The sequence below is a fragment of the Myotis nattereri genome, assembly GCF_964212035.1.
Source record: "Myotis nattereri genome assembly, chromosome: 9".
Classification (NCBI taxonomy): domain Eukaryota; kingdom Metazoa; phylum Chordata; class Mammalia; order Chiroptera; family Vespertilionidae; genus Myotis; species Myotis nattereri.
The window spans coordinates 68355090-68380272 of NC_138084.1; the positions used below are offsets into that span (position 1 = coordinate 68355090).

At 43.1% G+C, this 25183-nt stretch overlaps 1 protein-coding gene across 2 annotated transcripts in view; it reads left to right on the plus strand.

The window, feature by feature from the left end:
• The first annotated feature begins 1107 nt into the window (after positions 1-1107).
• LOC308524380 (rho GTPase-activating protein 20-like) overlaps positions 1108-25183 on the plus strand; it is a 105592-nt gene continuing 81516 nt past the window's right edge. The window contains exons 1-2 of one of the 2 annotated variants that reach the window (XM_081098773.1): positions 1108-1445; positions 17552-17634. In XM_081098773.1, the coding sequence (XP_080954899.1) occupies positions 1341-1445; positions 17552-17634 (188 nt within the window). In that variant the 5' untranslated portion in view covers positions 1108-1340. Of the gene's footprint in view, positions 1446-1777; positions 1959-17551; positions 17635-25183 lie in introns of those variants that run through there. The other variant, XM_081098774.1, reaches the window with a different exon arrangement.

The window sequence follows — 25183 nt, forward strand, 5'->3', positions numbered from 1 at the left end:
TGGAACAGAGCCTGCCAGAGAGTCCTATTCTTCCATAACCTGTCCTGATAACAGCCCAACCCGGCAGGAATCTCGGGTGTTTTTTTTCCCCTTAACACGAACACAAACGTCCTTCAACAACCTAGTATCATGGAGTGGTGTCCTTCACCACTAATCTGTCCTTCAGGCAGGCCAGACTCCAAGGAAGAATGCCACCTACAGAATCATCCGCCCCAGCCAGCCAGTCCTGCAGAGTGCAGCAACTCAGCCCTGTGGGCTCCAAATCCCCTCCCTCTGATTATTCTTTGGTAAAAAAAAAAAAAAAAAAAGGCACTATTTGGGCTGCCAGGAAGTTATGCTCTCGGCGCAGATATCTGATAAACACTTCCACATATTGTAGCCTGCTCCATAGCTAAGCCAAATTTCAGTCCTCTCTCTGCCTGCATTTTCCTTCAGTGCGCTTTCTCCTTCGGAATGCCCCCTGTCTTTGCGGCAAGCAGTCAGTGGAAACCGCTGGTGCAAACGGCGCAGGGGCTGGTGATGGGCGGCTGCAGCAGTCAAGCAGGGGGACCCGGGCACGCTAACCAGGGATTGCACAAGAGGTCAGGCGACGCTGCGGGCTTCCAAACGTGTACAGCCGCGGCGCTCGGCGAGGCACCACTCCATCCCGAGGCCTCCCGGGTGGGGGTGGGGAGGAAGGTGGGGGGACCCCTCTGCGTCCGCTGAAAGCGAGGCAGGAATCCCTGCAAGTCCTCCGTTCAGGCTGAAGTCGCCACAGCTGCGCTGATGCACGCGCTGCAGCGGCGCCATCCCCCGCGGGCGGGCGGGCGCGGGAAGGGATGGGGTCGGTGCGAGTGGGCCGGGCGGCGGGAGAGGCGCGCGTCCGTGCACCGCAGACCCCGGTTCGTGACACCAACCCGTGAGCTCCTCCAAGCGGGACCCATTCGGAGAGGCGGACTGCGCAGGTCAGCTGGTCGCCTGCGCCCTAACGGGTATATATAGGGAACCGCCGGGCCGCAGCGCCGCAGGCCGGCCGCCGCGGGAGCGCCGCGCAGGGGGAAGGCGGCCGGGGGCGGGCCCGGCGCGCGGCGCCCAGCGCGGAGGGGCGGGCCCGAGGCGGGGCGGGCCGCGGCGGGCGCGGGGAGCGGGCGCCTCTGCAATCGCCTCCAGCCCGCGGTGCGGAGCGCAGGCGGCGGTACATGGCCCCGACGGGAGGCGCGCTGTCCGCACCCGGAGCCTGGCTCCCCGCCTGAGCGCGGCGGCCGCCCCGGCCCCGCGCATCCTCGCCCCTCCGGCCGCGGTCCCGCCGGGAGGACCGCGTAGCCTCCTCCGGGGCTGGGATCAGCCTGCAAGTCTTCTTCATGGAAGCGATGTCCCCCCAGCAGGAGACTCTAGGGGGGCAGCCGGGGCGCTCCTCCTCCCTGACAGGAATGTCTTGGATCGCGGGAGGCTCCGGCACCAAGAAGGTGAGGATGCTGCGCGGGGCCCCGCGCCCGCCGCTGCCGCAGCCGCCGCCGCAGACCCCCCTCTCGGCGCGCGCCCTCCGCGCCGGCCACCGGGGCGCGGGAGCCGGGCGCCGCGGGGATTTAACGCTCGGTGCTCGCGGCCCCGCTTCGTTAGTTCTAGATCTAGAACGTTCCCGCCTTACTCGTCCTCACTCCCAGCGGCGTCGCCGTCCCCCGTCTCACCCCGATACCTTTCTCGAGTACCTTTCGCGTCTAGAATCCGATTCACTCTCGGAACAGCGTAGCAGTAGCCTCCCGCATCTCCATCCACCGCGGGGTCGGCAGGCGGCCCGCTTCCCGGCCGGGGCGCGGAGCCCCTGGTTGGGGCATCGCCTTTCCCCGGCCCCGGGGGTCCCCTGAGGTCCCCCGGGGGCTCACCGCGTCCCGATGGGGGCATCTTCGAGTAAACGAGGGCGGGCGGCGTCCAGCGGGGCGCCGCAACCCTCGAAGAAGAAGAAGAAGAAGAAGAAGAAGGTAGGCGGCGGGGCTGCGGAGCCGGGGCTCAGCACCCTCACCTGGCGCGGCGGCGCCAGCTCCGCGGGATTTGGGTTGAGTCGGGAGGGTTAGGTTTGCAGGGGGCGGGGGGGGGTGGGGGGCGGTGAGCTCAGCGCGGCGCGCACGGAAAGACGGGCTCCCCGAGGTGATGGCCAGACTTGTGGGTACGCTTGGGATGCTAACGGTCGGCACTGCGGGGACACGGAGGCTCGGTTCGGCCTGGAACCGGACTGGGTGGGGCCGGTGGGCTGCGGTGGAGGGTCGAGTGGGCCGAGGCCAGGGGCCTTCGCCTACCCCGGGGCGTGTGGTGGGGCTGGAGAGGGCCTGGGTGTCGCGGTGGCCGTGGGGGCGGAAGCTGGGAGGAGGGATGCGGCCGCAACTGGTGGCGTTTGGTGAGGATGAACGCGTGCGGCGCGCTGCCGCCGATCCGCCCCGGTTTCTCTGGATCGGTTCCCGGAGCCAGTGCACGTGTCCTGGCCGTCAGGGCCGGCCTCTGCTATTCTCTCCGAGGAATTGATTTGGGTGTTTCTAGCCATTGGGCGTTTCAGCTCTTGCTCCTCCCCTGCCCCCAAGGCCTTGGGATATTTGGCCGGTTTTTTTTTTGGTGTGTGTGTGTGTGTGTGTGTGTGTGTGTGTGTGTGTGTGTTTTCTCTGTCCTGGTGGTTCCCTTCCATCTTCCCTGGAAACAGATTGGATTTGGTTCTCAACCTTCCTGATGCCGCGACCCTTTAATACAGTTCCTCATGTTGTGGTGACCCCCAACCATAAAATTATTTTCCTTGCTACTTCGTAACTGTAATTTTGCTACTCTTATGAATCGTAATGTAAATATCTGATATGCAGGATGTATTTCCAGGGGTCGCGACCCACAGGTTGAGAACCGCTGGATTAGCGGGATCAGCTAACTCTTTTAAAGGAACTATCTCAATGCCCTGCGTTTATATAATTAGAGCCCCAAGGGGTTCCGCAGGCTCCTGAATTGACCCGATCCTAGTGCCTTACCACCGGACTCTCCGCACCCGCGTTCTGGGTTGGCTGGAGGTCAGTTGAAGCGCGGTGAGATCCTTGTGTCGCCTTGGGAGTATCTGTAAGCTCCCTGGGACCTTGACCATGTCACGGAGCCCTCCAGAAGGGAACTTGAGTATGTAGTGTCGGCTGGGCCTTTGATGGATTAGATTGCGGTTTGTCCTTGTCGATTTTCCCCTTCAGAGATGTAGGGATTGAGGAAATGTGTGTGTGTGTGTGTGTGTGTGTGTGTGTGTGAATTTATCAGGTTAACACTGCATTTGGGAAGGTAGATGAATCAGAAATTGGCATCGATTTTAGAGCCATTTTTATCCTTGTAAACTTAAGGAATCGGGGGAAATCAAAGATTTATATCTTTACTAAGGGTAATTAAGCTTAAGCATACCGGGGAAGGGAGAAAGCATTCACGTGGTTTGGTCATGTGTAAGGTAGTACTTGTCAAATAAATAAAAGGTTGCTTTGCATCTTCAGCCATTGTCCTTAAGATGCTGTTCATTACAAACCATAAAGGGGTGTTAGATTGCCAAAATAGGCTTTTCCCTTTCCTTTTTTGAAAGGGAATAGATTTTGCCCATCAGATATTTCTACAGCTTTTTACTCCTTTTGGAGTAGGTGTGGGGTTGAAGAACTGTTTTATTTTGCTTTTAATGTGTTCCCAGAAAAGTGCATCCCTGCTAATATTAAGCATTAGTAGCCATAGCAGTTTGATTTCAGATCTCCATGGTAACAATAGAATGTAAAAATATTTCCAAAGTGTAGCTCACAGTGCCATGGTCATTTCTACTCTTAAGAACCAGTCTTCATGTTTCCCAAATGCTCACCAGACTGATCTTTTTGTGTGTGTGTTTCATCTTGCCTTTTTGGTGCTTGCTAGACTTAGTGAGTCATGAGACATTTCTTGGGGGAAAAAAAGTCTACTAGTGTGGTTGTAATGTTAATTACTAAGGCTTGGGTCAATGTTTTAATTGACAAATACAATCAACATTTTAAAAAAGTGAAATAGAAGAGAAAATATTAGTGCATTAGTAAAGGCAAGTGCTGTTTGGTATAGCTTCTTTGTCTCTCATACATGTATGTGTATTTTGGGTAGTGATGTAAAATGTGTTTCTTATTTAATGGTCAGGTTCTTTAAAGGCAAGTTTACTGGAATAAGTTCACTTGGCTTTTAGTGTTAGCTCCATTACTAGCTCAGGGATCTTGAGAAAAATCACTTAACTTGTTCCATTTTTTCTCATTTGTAAAATGGGAATAGATAGATAATGCTGGAGAAAAAGTATGTAGATGACAATTATATCTTGTATTTTGTGACAATAAGGTGATCTTAAATAATAGGAGTTAAAAAAGAAGAGCATCTTTCATGTTAGTCACCGTGAGAGTTAACAGGGTGACTGGAATGTAGATCAGATTCTCAGCAACTGCCATTGCCTGGAATGTAGATCAGATTCTCAGCAACTGCTATAACTGTGTACAGTGAGGTAGAATTTAGAGTGTGATGACCTAGGTTCAAGACTCCATGGTGTTGGTACTAGATCTCTGACCTAGGTAAGTTACTTAAACTTTTTAGTTTTCTCTTTATACAATGAAGATAATAATACCTGCCTCCTCAAGGTTGTTGGGAAAATGAAATGTGAAATTGAGTAAATATTGGTACATAATATGCCCTCGGTAAATGTTAACTCTTATTGTTTGTAATTTCCCCCGTATCTGTAATTCCCCATACTACTGTGTCCCAGCTGTTAAAGCCAAAAATCTAGAATTCATTTTCAACTCCTCTCATTTCCTCACTCTACAACAACCATCAGAAAGGCCAGTCAAAACCTATTTTGAATATATCCACTTCATCTCCACCGCTGCCACTGTAGTCCAAGCCAAACCATCACCATCTTGCACTTGTCCCTTTACAAAAGCTCCCTAACTTGTCTTAACACCTTTCTTGCTTTTTCCTGATCCAGTCTCCATTTAGCAGCACCAGAGTGATCTTTAAAAATATAAATGGATCATGTTGCTCACCTGCTTAAAAACCTGTAGTGGCTTTCCATCATATGTAGACTAAAATTTGGACTCCTTCTCTGAGGCATCTCTACCTCTCCAACCTCATCTGCCCTTGACACCTTGTTCTATTCTCCAGGCCTTCGTTTTCAAACATCAAGTTCATTTCTATTCCTAAGGCCTTGGTTTTGCTATTCCCTCTGCTTCTGCCACAGGCATTTGCAGTATTGGCTCTTTTCTACTGTTCAGACCTTAGGTCCTCCCAGAGGCCTGTCTCAAATGACTAAGGGAAGTTGCCCCTTAATCATCTCTATGTTTTATTTTCATCATATCATGCATCCTTGTCTGATAGTTTCTTATTTATTTCTTTGTTATATTGCCTGAACCCCTCACCAGGTTGTGAAAACCATGAGAATAGGTTGTTCCAGGCTGCCTCCCCAGTGCCTAGGGCAGTGCTACAAATTAGGTACTCAGTATTAGTTGGGTTTCATACAGCAATGAACAAATTGGCTCTTGTATTCAGAATTTATGATTTAGAGCAGGGTCAGCACACCTTTTTAAAGGGCCAGAATAGTGAATAATTTAGGTTGTAGACCATATGGTCTCTGCTGCAGCTATCCACTCTACCATTGTAAGCACTAAAGCAGCTAGAGACCATAAATAAATGAATTGGCATAGATGTGTTCCAATAAAACTTTATTTACAGAACAAGTGATGGGTCCCTAGTGTATAGTTTGCTGGCCTCTGCTAGAGCATCACTGTTGGCTAGAACTTTTTATGATGATGGAACTGACCTTTATCAACAATGTCCCATCCGATAACTACTACCTACATATGGCTACTGAGCACTTGAAATGTGGCTGGTACAACTGAGGAACTAAAAAATGTTTAACAGCCTCACTGAGGTATAATTGACATACAATAAATTGTACATATTTAAAGTATATAGATCAAAAGTTTTAACATATGTATACATCTGTGAAACCATTATCACAGTCAAGATAATGAACATATTTATCATCCCCCAGAAGTTTCCTCATGTCCCTTTCTAACCTTTTGTTCCCTCCTCATTCCTAGGCAACTATAGATTGATTTGCATTCTCACGCATTTTATATAAATGGAATCATTCTCTATATTCTTTTTTGTTTTATTTTTTAATTTAGTGGAATTACTTTGAGATTCAGCCCTGATTATGCATGTATCAGTAGTTCATTCCATTGCTGGCTAGAATTCCATTATATGAATAAACCACAGTTTGTTTATCCATCCACCTATTAATGGCTATTTGGTTAGTTCCAGGTTTTGGCTATACAAATTAAGCTTCTGTGAACATGTATGTACAAGGCATTATATGGACTTATGCTTTCATTTCTTTGGGGTAAATACTTAGGTATTGAGTGACTGTCATATTTTAGGTGTATGTTTAAGTTAAGAAACTGTCAAATTATTTTCCAGAGTGGTTTTATATTCCCACCATCAGTGTATAAGAGTCCAGTTTCACCAGCACTTATTATCATTTTTCATCATAAGCATCTAGAGCAGTGGTTCTCAACCTTCTGGCCCTTTAAATACAGTTCCTCATGTTGTGACCCCCAACCATAAAATTATTTTCATTGCTACTTCATAACTGTAATGTTGCTACTGTTATGAATCATAATGTAAATATCTGATATGCAAGATGGTCTTAGGTGACCCCTGTGAAAGGGTCGTTCGACCGCCAAAGGGGTCGCGACCCACAGGTTGAGAACCGCTGATCTAGAGGGTATAAAGTGGTATCTAGTGGTTTTGACTTACATTTTCTAATGACTAATGATACTGAGCATCTTTTCACGTGTTACTTGTCATCCATATGTTATCTTTACTGAGGTGCCTATTCAGATATTTTGCCCAACTTCATTGAGTTGTTTTCTTATTATTGAGTTTTGAGAGTTATATATATACTAGAGGCCCAGTGAGTGCAATTTGTACAAGGGTGCAGTCCCTAGGGCTGGCCAGCGATCAGAGTGTGAGCATCTGGCATGGAAGGGCAGGTCCCAGCTGACTTCTGGGCCCTGGGCAGCACCTGGGCCCCCGTGCCCCCTGTACCCCCTCTGCCAGAGTCATTGGGCCCCCACCCAGCTCCCTTAGCACCTGGGAGCCGGGTGGTTGCCCTGCCCCCCACCGCCGCAGCTGGTCACTAGATGGTGATCCATGGGGTGATAGGGCTCGGCTCGCACCCGCCTTGGCCTGGCACTGCCCGCTCACCTGCTCCACCATCCCACCCTGGTCCCGCTCTCCTCGGGCCCATCAGGGCCCGCAGTGCCTCCACTGCCACCCACTGCCAGCACCGCATCACCCCCTGGTGGTAAGCGCACGTCATAGCGAGCGGTTGAACTCCTGGGCGAACTCCAGGTTGAGGGGACAATTTGCATACTAGGCTTTCATTAAATAGGATTCTGTATTCAAAATCTTTTATTATGTATGTCTTGCAAATGCTTTCTCTCATTCTGTGGCTTGTCAATTTAAGAACAGAGCTCTTAATTTTGATGAAATTTGATTGGTCATTTTTAAAATTTAATTTTACTTCATTGTAATCTATTTGAACTTGGAGCAGTTGTTCAAAGTTCCCTCGGTAGAAAAGAGCATTGTGTTTGGGAGCTAGTTCATAGATGCTGCATAAGAAGTCAGTCTCTTTATTTTACAGCCACATTTAACCTCATACAGAATTAATTAGTTGGTTCATCCATCTTTAGTTAATAATAGATGATTTGACTATTTCCAAAAATCAAAGATTTTTCATCACCAAGGCTCTTCAAAATAATGCACAATAAATTTGCACATTACTTTCTTAAAATGTGGCTCTAAAATATAATAGCAGCGTGCAGATAACCAATTCTGGATATAATGCTGGATAATGCATCCTTGAGGACATCCACGTTTGAACAGAATAGTTGTTGTGAAATGGAATGGAAGCACATATTAGAGTAATTTCGGTTTGGGATAATTTGTGTCATCCTCAACCACCCTGACCTTCTGGTTTCACGAGCTAATTGAAAACTCTTTAAGTAAGATGAGTACATATCGGGATAGGAAAGAAAGACAAGCACAGAAAGTAAGTCAAAGCAAAGTATTTTAAAATAGATCCAACGTTTTAAAATGTGGCAGCTGCTGTTGTGTACACTCCATTCTGTCGTTTTTGTCTACATTCTTGGGGTCCAAGTCTGTTTATAGCAACTCATGATAGAACACCCCTGGGAGCTGACTTTGCCTGTGTGTGTGTGTGTCTTGTGCTGGGCTTTGAATGAAACATCCTGGTGAGTAAGCTGTAGTTTTATTCTTTGATACTGAGAAAAAGATTATGCCTATGGTTAACCCAGTGCACTACCGAATCCTTTTCTGCTGTTTCTCCACAAAGTGAATGGCATAAAATCAGGCAGCTGAGATTACTGGGCCTGAGAGGAGCCTAGAATTTTCAAAACTGAATTGGACTGCTCAGAAATGGCCTCTGTTATCACTGGTATGACCTCGGAACTTCTAACTGTACTATGTTTCTTTGTCTAAAAATGGGGGAAATAATCCATATTCTGTACATCTCACAAGGTTGTTTTTTATGGGTCAAAAAAAGAAAGTATATGAAAACACTTTTGGGGAAAAAAATGTAAAAGCCATTAGTGTCTTTTACCCTATTGTCTGTGTCCATGGGTTATGCATATATGCATGCAGGCTCTTTGCTTGATCTAAGTCAAGACATCTTGTGCCTTATAGCTACATTCGCCAACCAGTAGTCTGCAGACCACTGGTGGCCCATGAGGTCCAAAAGGTTGTTGACTGTTGCCTTATAGGACCACATATAATTTAATAAAAATATGTGATTATAAGGCTTGCCTTCCTAGAAGGTATCACTAACTGAAAATATACTCTCAACTGAAAGTGCCACTAACACATGTTGTAAACTATATATACACCTATATGTGCATATACTCATATACACAGTGCTTTGAGGAAATATATATGCATTTTATTATTGTGATTTGATAGACTTCCATGACTCATACCCTTATGTCCCCAGAGCATTTGGCAAAAACCTCTGTTGTGGACTGAACATGTCCCCCGGAAGCTCTTATATTGAAGTTCTGATCCCCTGTATGATAGCACATGGAAGTGGGGGGTCATTTGGGAGATAATTAGGTTAGATGAGGTCATGGGACAGAATCCCCATGATGGTATTAGTGCCCTTATAAGGGGCCAGAGAGCTTGCCCTCTCTCACTGTCCCCTATGTGAGGACACCCAAGAAGGCAGCTGTCTGCAAACCAGGAAAAGGGCCCTCACCAAGAACCCCATCTGCAGGGAACCTTGACCTTGCACTTCCCAGTCTCCAGAACTCTGAGAAATGGCTGTAAACCACCCAGCCTGTGCTATTTTGTTACACTAGCCTGAGCTGACGGACTACCTCTAAAATAAGCTTTCATTGAGTGAAGGGTTTGCTGTCCTTTCTGTTGCTATCGCGGGTGTTCTAGATCACAGGGATGCTCCAGATTCCTACGTGTGCAGAAAGCCTGCTGGGTGCATGCTCAGTTTGGTAATGGCTACGGCAGCAGTTATCTGAAGCAGCCTCGGGTGGAGATACCATCTAGCTTTTCTTTCCTTGCGGAAGATAGGCCACAGTGTGGGAGTCCGGAAAGGGAGCAGGGGCCACAGCCTCTGTCAGCCACCAATAGCAGGGCTTGTAGGCAACACAGCCCGGTTCGCTTTATAATTTTGTTTCAGTCTGATCTTCTTTGTCTGGGACAGGTTTAGATTAGAAACATCCAGCCAACAGCAGAAATAGCCATATCAGCGCTGTAGGCCAGTGCTGTGCTGAGCAGCCTTGACCTAATTTTGACAGACAGCTGTCACATGGCACAACTGAGAGGTGAAACCTGTTTTTGGATGCCTGGTCACTAGCCTGAGGTCTCTGAAAGTGGAATGTGCCCACATCGGCTCATATTTCAAAGATCTGCGAAACCCAGCTGCTCAGTGGCCTTTTGCTTCCCCTGTGTACCTGGGTCCTAATTTGTACCTCGGCGAGTGTCTGTGTTCCTCTTGCATCCCTCCATTCACCTCGTGAACCTCAGCTTTTATAGTGGCCATTGCTAGGTTACACTCTCTCTGAATCTGGTAGACATGGGCCTGGTTTTTATTCTTATTTCATACACTCTTTCACCATCATGGGTTTTGGACGTGATCATTGTACTCTTTCTCTCCGCATGAGGAAAGTGAGAGGTCGCTGCAAGGCAAGAGTTTCCCAGCCATCACAGATGTATTTGATCATTCCTCCCAGCCCCTTCGTCTTCAGCCAGGTAGGGTAGATAGGTGACTGGGGCAGCCGGAAAGCCCTTTTGTTTATTACAGTGTGACATGAGCCATGATATGCAAGTAACATCACTTTGTACGGGCCATGGTGTGAGACATGTAGGGAATCCCAGCCCTCGCAAGGATTATGAGGGAGAGGGCATTGGTGATTGACCTCCCTACTCCAGGGATTGTGACCTGATGTGGAAACTGGTGGCTTTGCCAAAGAAGAGAGTGCAGACAACTTGAAGGCCCGTAGCGATACTCCAGAAGACCGCATGGGCAGGACAGGGCAGAGAAACAAAGAGTAATATACGTATAAGGGGACTGATATCTAATGTCTCTTAGCCCCATGCCCATTCCTCTACATCACATTGATTCTCATGTTTATTATTTTATTTCAAAGTGGTTTTCTCACAAAAAGAGGAAAGACAGCCAAACGTAAAAAATGTTTCTTTCTTAACCTCAGAAAAGAACTACTATATTCCTTTACTGCTGTCTGTGTTGTGATGACATTGGTGTTAATTAAATGTTCAACGTGATTCTGGATGGGATGATTGTGAGTAAATGGGAGATCGTACTCACCAGAGACCACACTGACCACAGTAAGAAGCTTCAACTCGCGCATGTCTGTGATAACAGGGCCTGAGAAGCAAGGTGCAGGGTTAAGAATATTCTTCTTCCCTTGCAGAGCCATGTCTTAGGGGTATGCCTCCACAAATAAATGCTGCAGGCCTCCGGGGAAGACAAAAAATTGTAAGGGCTGGCCACCAAAGGAATAATAGTCAAATCTGAATTAGCTAATTTGCAAATGTGATTAAATATTTTTTCCAGCGTTGAAACTTTGGAGTACTTAAAAGTTTTCATCAAAGCCCTTCTTTTAATGCTATGCTAATTTTAAATGTTTAAAAAGTGACTTCAGCACATTTGACTTAAATTCAGCTGAAATGCTTGAATTTTTCTTCATAAAGTGACTGGAAAAAACAAAGTACAAAAAATTGCAGTTCCTTTCTTTTGATAGGTTTCCTTTTCCTTTGACCTAATTAAAAATAACCAAATTCAGATTTATGTAGAGGTTTCAAAAATAATACTGTATCTCTTGGTTGACATGACGTTAAAATTCCAAAGAAAGGCTACAGATAGGCTTTTATGTAAACGGTATTTGCTGAGTTGTTGAACAAAAGAAACAAACTTCTGCAGTTACCTATTTCTGACTGCGTTGTCCTACATAGGCACACTGTGTTACCAACTTAAACTCTCAGCTATACAGTCAGTGTGTATTTAACTCATTGACTTAACACACGGGCATTGAGAATATACTATGTGGAAATAGTGAGTAGGGCACTGCGGGGTGGGAGGGGGTGGTGGCAGACAGTAGGCAGGTGGGCATGTTCCTCAGGTCTATAAGGTATTCAGATGGGCAACCACTCAAACATTTAGTACAAGACATGTTCACCACAAACCACATAAGTGAGTTCCATTCTTAGGCATTATACTTCAGATGATAGTTATACAAATAAATTATAGGTTCTGGTTATGAACCAGTTTGCTCCTAAGCCCAGTGGTTTAGGAGTTTGGTAGTTAGCATTTTTAACAGCCTTATTGAAATATAACTGGCTTATCCACTTAAAGTATACAATTCAATAGCTTTTACTATATTCACAAAATTGTGCATTCATCATCATAGTCAATTTTAGAACATTTTCATCACCCCAGAAAGAATCACCACACTCCTTAGCCATCATATCCCAGTCTTTTCATCTCCCCAAACCCCAGGAAGCACTAACCTATTTTAAGTTTCTATGGATTTATTTGGATATTTCCTATAGATGGAACCATATAATAGGTGGTCTTTTGGGGTTGACGTTCTTAATTAACATAATGTTTTCAAGAGTCATTCATGTTGTTGCACATCAGTACTTCTTTTTTTGCCAAGTAATATTCTATTTTATGTATATACCACATTGCGTTTGTTCATTCATCAGTTAATGGACATTGAAGTTGTCTCCACTTTTTGGCTATTGTGAATAAAGCTTCTGTGAACATTCATGCTTTTGTGTGGACTTGTTTTCTCTTGTGTATACTTAAGAAGAATGGCAGGATCATATGGTAACTATCTTTAGCCATTTGTAGAACTTCCAAACTGTTTTCCAAGTGATAGCGCCATTTTACAATCCACACCAGCAGGACAAGGTTAGATTCGGAACATGACTGGAGGATGCAGAGTACAGTATATCCACATCCTGTCAACAATTGTTATTTAGCCATCTTTTCTAGTGTAGTCATCCTGGAGTATAAAGTGGTATTTCATGGTTTTGATTTGCATTTTTTTTGATGGCTAATGATGTTGAACATCTTTCATGTGCTTATTGGCTATTTATATCTTTGGAGAACTGCCTCTTCAGATCCTTTGCCCATTTTAAAATTGGCTTATTTGTCTTTATAGAATTGTAACAATTCTTTATTCTAGATACAAATCCCTTATAATTGGCAGAAATTTTCTCCCATTTGGGGGCTTTTCTTTTCACTTCTTGATAGTGTCCTCTGAAGCACAGAAGTTTTCATGTTAACAGTCATGTCTAATTTATATTTTTTCTTTTGTGCTTTGTGTTTTTGGTGTCATATCTAAGAATCCATTGCCTAATCCAAGGTCAAAAACATTTCTGCCTATGTTTTCTTCTAAAATTTTTATAGTTTCTGCTCTTACTTTTAGATCTTTGATCCATTTTGAGTTAAATTTTGTGTATGGTGTGAGATAGAAGTCCAGTTTTATTCCTTTACATGTGGGTATCCAGTTGTTCTGGCACCATTTATTGGAAATAATTAAAGTTATCATCAGACAAATTTTTACCATGTAGCTCAACGTGGTAAACATGGACACTATGTCCAATGATGTAGTTCACAGTGTGCAAGAAGACTCTTACCATCCTGCACCACAGGTAACTCTTATGTTTTCTTAATGAGGACATTCCAGCAGAGCCCCCTAGAGGTTGGTTGGTTTGTTTTTCTGAGTTTGTGTGTGTGTGTGTAGGGGGCGGAGGGGGGGGGGGTGGGGAGGACACATTGGTCTAAATGTGGAGGAGTGTATTTTAAAGTTCACATAAAACTTTCACTTACTCGGTGTATGGTTTTTGCCAGGCCTTGTGTTATGCTTTGGGAATTAAAGGTAGGCCTGCTACAGAGTAGAAATCCAGTAAATAATTGTTGAGGGATGGGAGATAGTTGGGAAAGAAGATATAGTCCCTGCTTTCTTCAAAGGTGCAGAAAAATAAATAATATAATCTGAAAGGCTATAATGGAAACGCAGTGTGTAAAGCAAGCTAGGAACACAGGATATTGAATGTATAGTTCATCGAGCTGATTAAAAGAGAGTTTAAGTGGAAAGCACCTTGAAGATTAGCTGGTAATGTTGTTAGAGTTTTGTGTTATTATTGAATACAAAAAACATTTACTTATAGACCTTGGCTTCGCATCTTCGATCATGACCTCTGTTCACTTACTCTTTGGTAGAGTCGGTTTTTTGCCTTCAATACAGAGGAGACAGTTTAGAAAATCCAAGGTGTAATTTCCCTCTAGTGTTCATGGTCTACTTTCCTAATTGTTGTTAATAAAAAACACAAGAGTTTTTAAAATTCAGTTACTATTTATTTCCTTTCAGGACTTTTTCCAAGCTCCTCCTCAACTTCCCCATTTAGGGGTGAAGGAGCAAGTAAAGGACGCTTATGTTTGTTTGGTTTTTAGCTCATATTAAACTCTTGACTAGCTTTGTGGGCTGTGTAAGGGTAGGCAAATGGTATGAGATCAAGAAATGTATTCCCAGAAGATTAACGCAATTGAATTTCTTGCTTAATGTGTAGTTTATCGATTTATAAAATAATATCACGTTTTAAAAAGATTATTCTGTTTCAGAATGGCATCCAATATTTAGCATCTAGATATGTGCATCAAGAGCTTGGACTTTCTGAAAAATCACACTGTGGATTGTGATTTTTAAGCTAATAAAGAAAATACACACTGTTCTAAGCCTATCTTCTGTTTCCTGTGAGGCAAAGAGTCATAGTTTGCACTGTCGCTGAACAAGTGTGAAATTTGTTGGTGCAACCTGTCCTGACAAGCTTGTATTACTGTATATTTGTAAAGGGATCAGTAGCCTTATTCTATCTCCATGCATTGTATTTTACACGGTTGTTATAAACAAAAAGAATACCACTTCTTTACTGCCTGAGAACAGATTCTTTGATATGGGAATTTGTTGAAAAGTTACCATTGGCCCTTTGTTTGGCTATGCTTTTGAGCAAAAGAAAGGGATCTGTGCATTTTGCATAAATTAATACCTAAATCTGTTTATTAAGCCCTCATCTTGGCAACTCTTAAGACTCATTACTTACAAGAGAAATGAATCCTAAATGTGTGATGTAGGTAATGTTAATTTTCTTGCAAATCCAGGGTGAGTCTTTGGTGGACATTTAACATGAGACTATCAGAAATAGAAGGTACCTAAGAAACTACTGTATGTGGTTCAAATTTTCTCATTTTCTAGATCAGGAAATGGAGGCTTAGAGAAGTGACTGGATTGCCTTGAGTTGCATAGCTCATTAGTGGTGTAGAGTATGTCTCAGTACAAACAATAGGACCTCAAATAAATATAATATTCTGCCTGTAGTTTGATTGTATTCTCTTGAAACTGAGTTAACAAATGAGGTAGATATATTCCGTTTGACTCCTCATACATCTGACAATTTTATAACCAAGAAAACACAGTCTAATTACTATGTATTCAAACGATCCCCTCTATTAGGTCTCCATGAAAAAACCATTTTAAAAGGAGCTGTATAGAAAAAGGTATGCCACCTCTTTTTGATTATCCATTCTCATGCTTGACAGCCATCACTCTCAGAAAGATTCCCTTACATTAGAAGGTCTCATATTTGGGTTCCATGAATCCCTCCGAAATCCATATTATGTGGGTTTCTGAACCCCTTGAAATTATCTACATAATTTAGTTCACATCTTTATACATTTCTCAACAAACCACTACCCAAGATCAACCTGGATTCTCAGCCTACAGTTTACTAGTTTCTTTTTGCCTTATCTTCCTTGGAAGATATGTCCTATTCTCTATATTATAACTTTACATTAATTAATTAATTAATCAATTAATTTGGAGGTTATTAATGTCTCCAAATGAATAATTCAGATCAGTTTAACTTTTTTCCTCCACAATTTAAAACATTTTTATGTCTGCCATTTGATCCCTTTCAAATTCTTTATAAACCTGAAAACCAAGGAGCTCAGAATTAGAAATTATATAATTAATGAAGATCTAGTTTAGGAGCTTTGATCTGCTGACAGTGAGTGGTTTTAGAGGGTTAGGGGCAGCAGAAGTAAGACTGCTGAGATAGGTCCAGGAGTGCCCGCCCCCCACACTCCTCATCCCACTAATGAAGGCTGGACAGACAGATCCTTGATGTCAAAAGAGGGTATGGGCCCAGGTAAAGGATTGGGCACATTTCAGAGTTCAAAGCATGGTAAACGGATCCTGACTAAGGAGTCAGAATAGTGAGTAGGAAACAAGCTCAGACCTGAGATGAAACAGAATCCCACAGAAAGTCCGCATATGAACAAATTGCCACCTTTCTTAGTAAAAATCTATCCGTCTTCCAGTATTGAGACTCTTCTCTTGAGGCAAGCGCCCGTCTTCCTGATTTCTCTTCTCCTGTAACCGGTGCAGCCACACCAACCTCCAGATGTTAGATTCCTGAGAGTTATGTTCCCAAAAGGTGTGACTAATGGAAACAGTGGGATGAGGTTTACAGCTATAATATATGAAGTAGGTTATCAGAGTTACTGGGGTTGGAGGGGATTATAGACAATTATGGGGCTCTGATGAAACCATAGGTGGGCTTTCTTTTTAGAAGGAAGGCACCAAATCCATATTATAAAAATAATTTCATACAATTTAACCAGCCCTGAATCTAATTCATGGTTAATAACTCCTGGCCGAGAAATGTATTCTATATCTCTTATCTATTTGTTTCCTGTCCTTTTATTATGTTTTATAATGTTTTCTATCATTGTTTCAGTTGCTATCTGAGCTATGCTAAGGAGGTTTGGGCATGCAGTTTCCACATGTGAGCCAAAAGATTAACAGGGGAAACAGCCACACTGAGACCATGGCCCTGGGGACAATGAATATTTGAGAGAGAACCTTGGATGGGGACAGGGGCGGGGGGTGAATCTGGGGATAAGAACTGTGCCAGAGAAGTCCAGCATCCCCTTTTCACTAATGTTTCTCTCTCTCTTCCTGTGCTAGGGTCTAGGCTTTATTTTAGCAACTAAGAGGCAGTTTCGGCCAGCTAGAAGGGGTCAAGGCAGAGAAGGGGGAAAGGGACATATGTAATACTTTCAACAATAAAGATTTAAAAACAAACAAAAAGAAGCAATTCCTTTATGAATCCTGTGATGCCATACTGATGCTGAGCCAGTTAGTCTTACATAGTTCATATTAGAGCTGCACCCAGTTACCAAACAAGGCTGGCCTGGACCCTCAGGCAGTGGGTGAGGCCTCTGGCGAGGGTAGGGTGAGAGGGTAGAGCAGAAAGAATGGCTTCGGTAGTACAGCCTGAGCTTCACTCATGGATCTTAGTGACTGCTGTTAATTTTACTCATCCATATTCTCTGGTAGGCCCTCTGACTCTGTCTAGAGGTCTTAAATATATAAGACTAGAGGCCCGGTGCATGAAATTTGTGCCCTTGTGGGGTGGGGGCATCCCTCAGCCTGGCCTAGTTTCACCCTGGCTCTCTGGCTCAGTTGGTTGGAGTGTCTCCTGATACACCAAAAAGGTTGTGGATTCAATTCCCACTCAGGGCACATTCCTAGGTTGGGGGTTTAATGCCCAGTCGACAACCAATCAATGTTTCTCTCACATCTCTCTCTCTCTCTCTCTCTCTCTCTCTCTCTCTCTCTATCTATCTATCTTCCCTCTTTCCTTCCCTCCCTCCCTCCATTCCTCTCTCTAAATATATCCTTGGATGAGGATTAAAAAAAAATTACTTTCTATACTACTTTTTGACACTTAGTATCTATCCTACTTTAGATGTTACCATTTTATCTTCATAATGAGATTGTGAACTTCTTCATAGACAAAAACAGGCAATATAAAACTTGCTGAATTCAATTGAAAATTGGCATTTACTTTCTTTACAAGCCACGTGGTCCTCATTTTGACTCTTTTTCCTCAACAGAAAATGAAAACCTTAGCAGAAAGAAGGAGGAGCGCACCATCTCTTATCCTGGATAAAGCCCTACAAAAACGGCCTAGTACCAAGTAAGCGAAAGCTTTGTATTGTACATTTTGTATGTGCTACACTTTATGTTGGTTGTTTGTTATCAACACCAGAATTCTCTGTTTAATGATAGAAACTATGGCTTCTGTTCTGAGGTTATTTGAGAAGGCCTGTTCATTTTGTGAATCATAAAGCATTTTAGAGCTGGTATGTTTGCTCAGGTGTTTTAAAACTGATTCAGAAGTGGATCTCATCACATAATACACAAAAATGCAAGTTCCATATACTGTTAGTTTATTTATAAAAATAAGGAGAAATCGGAATACTACAATATGAGTTCTTTTAACCACCAGGCATGTTTGGTTATGCACAAACCTTTGCCTGGTTCTTTATCATAAGATGATGCCTGAGCATGGGTATAAGGCAAATTTTTACCCATTTAAATCTAGAGAAAGGTTAATAACATTACAAAATGGAATCTTGATTTTTTTATGCATTTTTGGTTAAATTAATTTATTAGTGTAATTTAAAGTTGAGAAACAAGCTAAGTATCTGTTGAAATGGCCATTTTACCTATTGAGTCTGAATACTATTTCAATGGCTATTTTAAGCAAGTCATTCATACTGTGTAGAAATTGAATGAATAATCAATCATTAATTCATTAATTTTTAAAAGGCATTTTGACTCAGGAATTTTATGTTCAAAGAAATCCTGTAATAATTTTCTCCTAATCTATGAATCCTTTTATGTAAATAGAAGTCTATTTAGAGTGAGGGTATATCTGCTATTTCTATAAATGATGTGATAATTTAACATTAAATCTATATGGAAGCATGGTATTTTTTTCAATGCCAAAAATATAATATAGCTAACTCCCAATCAAACTTTCAAAATCCTTCGTCATTCTCAGGACTTAACAAGTTCTCAGACTCAGGCAGCCCCCCCCCCCACCACACACACACACACACACACACACACACACACACACCTGCCCCACTGCTGTCTCCCCATCACCTCTGCAAAAAATGGTGCTTATATTAGAGTCACGAATTATTCCTCCCTCAGAAATATGATGGGTTTTGTTTCAGATAACCACAGGGAGAAAAGTTTATTTAAGGTGAAGTGTCATATGCTTTAATCTTCAGTTTCTTTCCTATGGGTCTCTCTGGGTTTGTAATATGAGTGCATAGTGCTGGGGGACAGAACCTTTACCTGTCTTATAGAAATAATGCTTTTACTCTAAGTAATGTTGGTGCTTAATGTATATGCCCCCTCACCTCCCCCCCCCCAGAAAAAATAAAAAGCTGTTGGGTATTGAATGTGTACAAAATATTTGCAAGTAAAATAATCCCAGGATTGGAAAAAACCTTCAAGATAATCTAGTTCAGTGGTTTCCAAACCTAAGTCAGTATTCTGCAGTGAGACCCAGTCATGCTTTTCAAAAACTCTTCAACTATTATTGGTTGCATGAATTAATGAATGAGCAAGTGACTCCATTTCCAAACCAAAATAGTAATTTAATCCATTGGCACAGTAGTTTCTGACTTTCCTGCCCTCCTTTAAGCAGCCAGTACAACGAGAATTTCCTTTTTCACTGGTATTATTTGTGAAATTCTGGCTAGGGAAACAAGGAGATTCCTTTAAGCAAAATAATCCTGAGTTATTATTAGGAAGTTATTTCATGCAGCCAAATATCACAAGAACTCATGTACGTGGTCCAGAAATGACACACATGTTGGCATTCTTGTATTTCTTCACTGTTTACTTAGGGATAAATTCAGACTCTCCCTCCAGAAATTCACTTGTTTTGATATGGCATTCAGCCCACCTTACAGAACGCACACAAAAATGTTACCCGCTTTTGTTTAAAATTACAATCTGTTAGCACTTTCAAGTTGGTATTCACCTGTCCATTTCCATTCTTACCTCCAAATTAGTTTCTTGTGTCTGTGCTGTTTGCAAGACCTTGTGCTGGGTGCTGCAGATACAGTACCTCTTAAAGCTCTGCTCACTGCTGCCGGGAGGAGAAGGCAGTGCCGGAGGAGCACCGTGGTCCCGCAGAAAGTGCTTGGGCCTGGGCTGCATTCAGTCGCTGGCTCTCCATTCTGACTTCCTGTGTGGCCTCAGATAAAGGAACCAATCTGAGTCCGTGTTTTCCCCTGGGAAATATTAATCCAGTGCTTGCATTACAGAATGTGAAATGAGAAAATAGCTGAAAATGCTCAGAAGATTGGCTTAGTTATTCGTTGCGTCTTTCCTTCCCTTACATATATTTCATTTTCAAGCTTTAAATGCCCTTACTCATCCAGCGAAGTCAAGTTTGTTAAGGCAAAGCACCTGCTCTATCATTACAGCATTATATAACTAAAAGTTACTCCTTGAGCCTGCCTCATTATATAGTGGAAATTGAGTCAAAGACTTGCCCTAAGTCACACAGTTAATTCAGCATTAGAAACAGGACTAGAAACCCAGGTCTTTGGTCTTGATGGAATATTCTTTGCAGTACACAAGCAAAAGTTGTATGATATAGTGTCTAAGAGCATGGATTCTAGACCCAAATTGCCAGGTTTGAATCTTAATACTGATCTTTGGTATGTTTTTAAACCAGCGATAATAAACAAAACCTATCTCACAGGTTGAAAGGCAGACTAAGTGGGGTTTATATGTGTAGAGAAGTCTGTGGTACTTTATCTATGCTGAATGTCTAAAGGCTATTTATTATTGTTACTAACAATAGTAGCAGTAGTAACAACAGAAGTTGAAATACACATTATCCTGGAAGAGAGATTCTTCACATGGCAGATGGGAAGTAAAAAATATGAAAGATGCCGTCTGGAAGCCAGCTAGATGCTAACATTAAATTCACTTTACCAAGACGATTCTAGGTCTGGCCTGAAGCAAGATTAGCTCAGAACATTTTGGATTTATTTTTTATTTTAAGCTTTGAGAATTTTTTAAAATTTATCTTTATTGTTGAAAGTATTACAGATGTCCCCCCTTCCCCCTCATTGACCCCCTCCACCCCGCCCTTGCCCCCCCCCCGTATTTATCCTTGATAGACCCTGACAACTCTTGAGGTCTCCCTAGGAAGGTGAGAGTACGTACACTTAGGAGGATTCTGGGAAATGAGGGCTTGGGGCACAGAGCAAACTGGCCTGGTTTGCTCGGCCACTGGAGGTGAAGAGGCTCTAGGACAGAGGTTCTCAGCCTTCTGGCCCTTTTAATACAGTTCCTCATGTTGTGACCCAACCATAAAATTATTTTTTGTTGCTACTTCATAACTGTAATGTTGCTACTGTTATGAATCGTAATGTAAATATCTGATATGCAGGATGGTCTTAGGCGACCCCTGTGAAAGGGCCATTCGACCGCCAAAGGGGTCGTGACCCACAGGTTGAGAACCGCTGCTCTAGGAGATGCCTAGGTGCCAAAGCCATGAACCAAGAGCAGACACAGCTGAACTTGCTGGTAAGGATGCTGGGTGCGAGCCCAGACAGAAGGCATTGGAGGACTAGGAAAGCAGCTGATTGCTAATTGGCTTCTACTTTTCTTTAGTCAGTTCACTCCTGTTGTACATCACACACACACACACACACACACACACACACACACACACACAACATTGTCCTCCTCAGACTGTTCCCCATTATGTGCTACAAATTCCTCATCATCCCACTTGTTCTCTGTCATGGGAGCATCATAATTTTAATGTTAGCCTAAAGTAGATGATAGTTTACCATACTTTCAAATGCGAGGAGAACATTTGTACTTGAGTAGTTTAGTGAGGATTGTGGTCAAACCTTTCATAACAGAATGAAAACGTGCCTCTTCCTATGGCGGTTCAGGGTGAACTTTCCAGATATGGTAATTGGAATAAACTGAATGACCTAAAGGCCACTCTTATGCTAAGACTCTAAAATAGTTATGATAAGTTTGATATAATTTAAAGAAAAAATAAGTTTAAAAAATAAGTTACTAGACTTTCTTTTGGAATTCAATAAACGTTCGGTGCCTAGATACAGCTTCTCGATATAAGACTTTTAAATAAGTCGGGCCTTGGAGGGAAGGTAGGGGAGGGTGGGGGTAAGGGGGAAAGATCAACCAAAGGACTTATATGCAAGCATATAGGCCTAACCAATGGACTCGGACAACGGGGGGGGGGGGGGGGAGGGCATGAGCGGGGGGGGGAGGTAGGGGGTAACGTGGGGATAAGGACACATATGTAATATCTTAATCAATAAAAAATATATTTTAAAAAGACTTTTAAATAAAATTTTGAATTTTAGAGTAACTTTTTAAAAATATTTAAGGCCTTTTTTCAAAATACAGTAAACTATAGTTGACCCTTGAACAACATGTATTTGAACTGCATGCGTCCACTTATACCTGGGTTTTCAATAAATTAACAATTGGCCCTCTACCCCCAGCTTTCCCCTTTGTGGGTTCAACCAACCACTTGTCGGTATTTTCAGTGCTCAGTTTGGAAATCCATTTTAAAAAGGAACTTAAGCATTCCTGGATTTTGGTTTCTGTGGGGCTTGTGAGGCCCTAGAACCAATCCCCTTCAGGTACTGAGGGACGACTGTAGTTAAGTTTTGGGGGAGACAAATTTACAAGATGGATTTTCAACTGTAGTGTTCTCAGCATTCCTAACCTCTGTGTTGTTCAAGCGTCAACTATATACCGACAGGTTATCTTAGAAAAAAAATCTGACCCAAACGCTATTCATTGTGCTGCCTTGTTTACATGCCAGTTGGCTCTACATACGGCCCATTCCTACAGTTTTGGACAATGTGTTCTGAGGTTTTAATTGACAGACCCGTGGATGATTCAAGATAGGGGATTAGAAGAGCACAAAGTAGAAATTTATGGCAAGAAGATTGCCAGCGGCGTGCGAGATCCCTTCTCTCCTTGCAAGGAACATTTTCCAAAGTTGTAAAATTCAGATGTGAAGGAAAGAGACAGCAATTGCTTTATAAGGTGGCAAAGTTGGCAAATTTTTACCCAACTGGAATTCGTTGCTTTAAGGAAAAGGCATCCTTTATTATCACTTTATTATTTTCAAACTACTTTTCATATTTGTTAAAAAATGATCAAATACATCTGTGCCTGGTGTGCTGTGCTGTTTTCCTATGGCAGGATTCTGGGCGGAAAGCTTTAGAAGATTATATTAAACCTCCCCACATTCTAGTGGGCTGTGACAGGGCCAAATTAATTTATTTTTGCACTTACAGAGCAGCACATCCATTTAATTTCTTCATTCCATCTATAGCCTAATTTGCTAATTGCGGTTATGATTCAATTTTATCTTCCATTTTGGCACCAAGAGAAAACTACCTCATTAGTGAATGTTTATTCACCCTTCCTCACCTCTCTCCACGGGGTTAGCAGGCTGTCCTAAGACATCCGTACTCTTTTGGGCTCACTACTCCCTTCCCCAGTACAGCTAGGATTTCTCAGAGGAGGTTTTGAATTTCACGACTGACTTTCCTTCAGAACCCTGAAAAAAAAGCACACGAGAAGGAAGCAGAAGAATAATTGTTACTATTATTGAGAAGCCTCATACTATTGTGATTAAGAAAAGTGCAAGCTCTGGGGCCATTCTTCCTGGGCTTGAATCTGACCCAGATTCTTCCGAGGCATGATAACTTCAGCAAATTCCTTAAGCTCTCTAGGCCTCACTCTCCTCATCTGTAAAGCAAGGATAACCTCATGGGGATTGAGTTAATATTATAAGATATCTGGCACATTGTATTACATAAGATTTTTATTAAATAAAATTATCCAAGCTCTGACCAGGTCGTGCAGTTGGCTGGAGCGTCATCCCACTCACCAAAAGGTTGCGGGTTTGATTTCTGGTCAGGGCACATACCTAGGTTTTGGGTTTGATCCCCGTGTATGGGAGGCAACCAGTCGATGTTTCTCTGTCACATTGATGTTTCTTTCTCTCTCTGTCTCTCTCTCCTTCCCCGTCACTCTCTCCCCCTTCCTACCTCTCTGTCTCAAATTAGTAAAAACATATCCTTGAGTGAGGATTAAAAAATAACAATTAAAAAAATTAAACTAAATTATTCAAAATATATAAATCTTTATGCTTCCCTGTCACATGATGTCTAATTTTCTTAGTGTTCCAGGTGTAGGTCTTGTTCTCTCAGCTTGACTATCTGCTTTTTGAGTGAAAAGAATCTTATTTTCTACTCTTTAAATCTACATGTACAGTGTCAGGTATAGAACGGATATTCTATAAATATTAGCTAAGCTGAATGAGGGCTTCCTTTCTTGCCCTAGCCAAGTAGATCATCTCTCAGCTGGAGTGAAAAGAGAGTAAGAGTCCACTGCTGCCTGAGAAGTAATATAGGCAGTGTTGAAAAGACACACAAAGAAGTGACAATTGTGGAGTGACCAGCTGTAGAGTGCATGTTGATTTAACTAGAGGCCCAGTGCATGAAATCATGCACGGGTAAGGGTCCAGCTGACCCGCCCTGATCGGTGCCCATTGGGCCAGCCAAGGGGAAGGGTCACAGGCAGTTGACGGGCCAGCCCTGCCCCCTGGTTGAACTCCCAGTTCAACTCCCGGTCGAGGGGACAATTTTCATATTAGCCTTCTTTATATAGGATACTTCTAAATGTTTAACTTGTCATCTGTATTGTGAACTACTGGTTCTCTGACACAGAGCTCCTGGTGTAATGAGAACACACAGAGAATGGATTGTAGTCCCTGCTCTATCACTAGATGATCCTGGTAGTCACCTGGCCTTTTTGCAACGAGGACTCTTTCCTCATCTGGCAATGGTAGGGGGCAAGGAGGCAGAGTGTGGTTGCTTAAACCCTTTACATTCTTCCTCCACCAGCCCCAACTCTACAATTTTGTGTGTGGTTTTTTTATGTTAACCATAACTCAGTCATAAGGAGAATGGCAAATTGTATCAATAGTCATTTCAGACCCTTTTTATCGCAACTCTGAAACATCTTCAAGAGTGTATCTGTCACACTGCTGGAGATGAACTATGCCTTCCATCATTTCAGGGCAAAGGCAAACGTTTGCTTCTGTGGGACAGTCTGGTGTCATAATGCCATTTTGACAACCAGCATCCACACTGACCCCAGTGAGTCCTACTTCCTGGTATACACGCCTTTGTCTGATCCCTCCCCATGTTGTAGCAGAGTTGATCTGTGTAACCAGGAGGACATGGCAAAAAATGGTAGTATCACTTCTGACATTAGGTCATAAATTACCAAGCTTCTGTTTCAGTTGTTCTCACACTCTCTCTGTCTCTGAGCACTTGCTCTGGGTGAAGCCATGTCCTGAAGAGCCCTATGGAGAGGTCTACAGGGGAGGAACTGAAGCCTCCAACCAGCAGCCACGCAAGTGAGCTTGGAAACCGGTCTTCCAACCCCAGCCAAGTCTTCAGAGACTGCAGCCTCCTCAGAGACCTGAGCCAGATCCAGCCAAGCCTCTTCCTGGTTCCTGACCCTCAGAAGCTGTGAGATAGTAAATCCTTGTTGTTTTAAGCTGCTGTGTTTTGGGGTAATTTGTTATGCAGTAATAATCAATGTAGTAATCTTCAAATTATGACACTAGTTTTCTG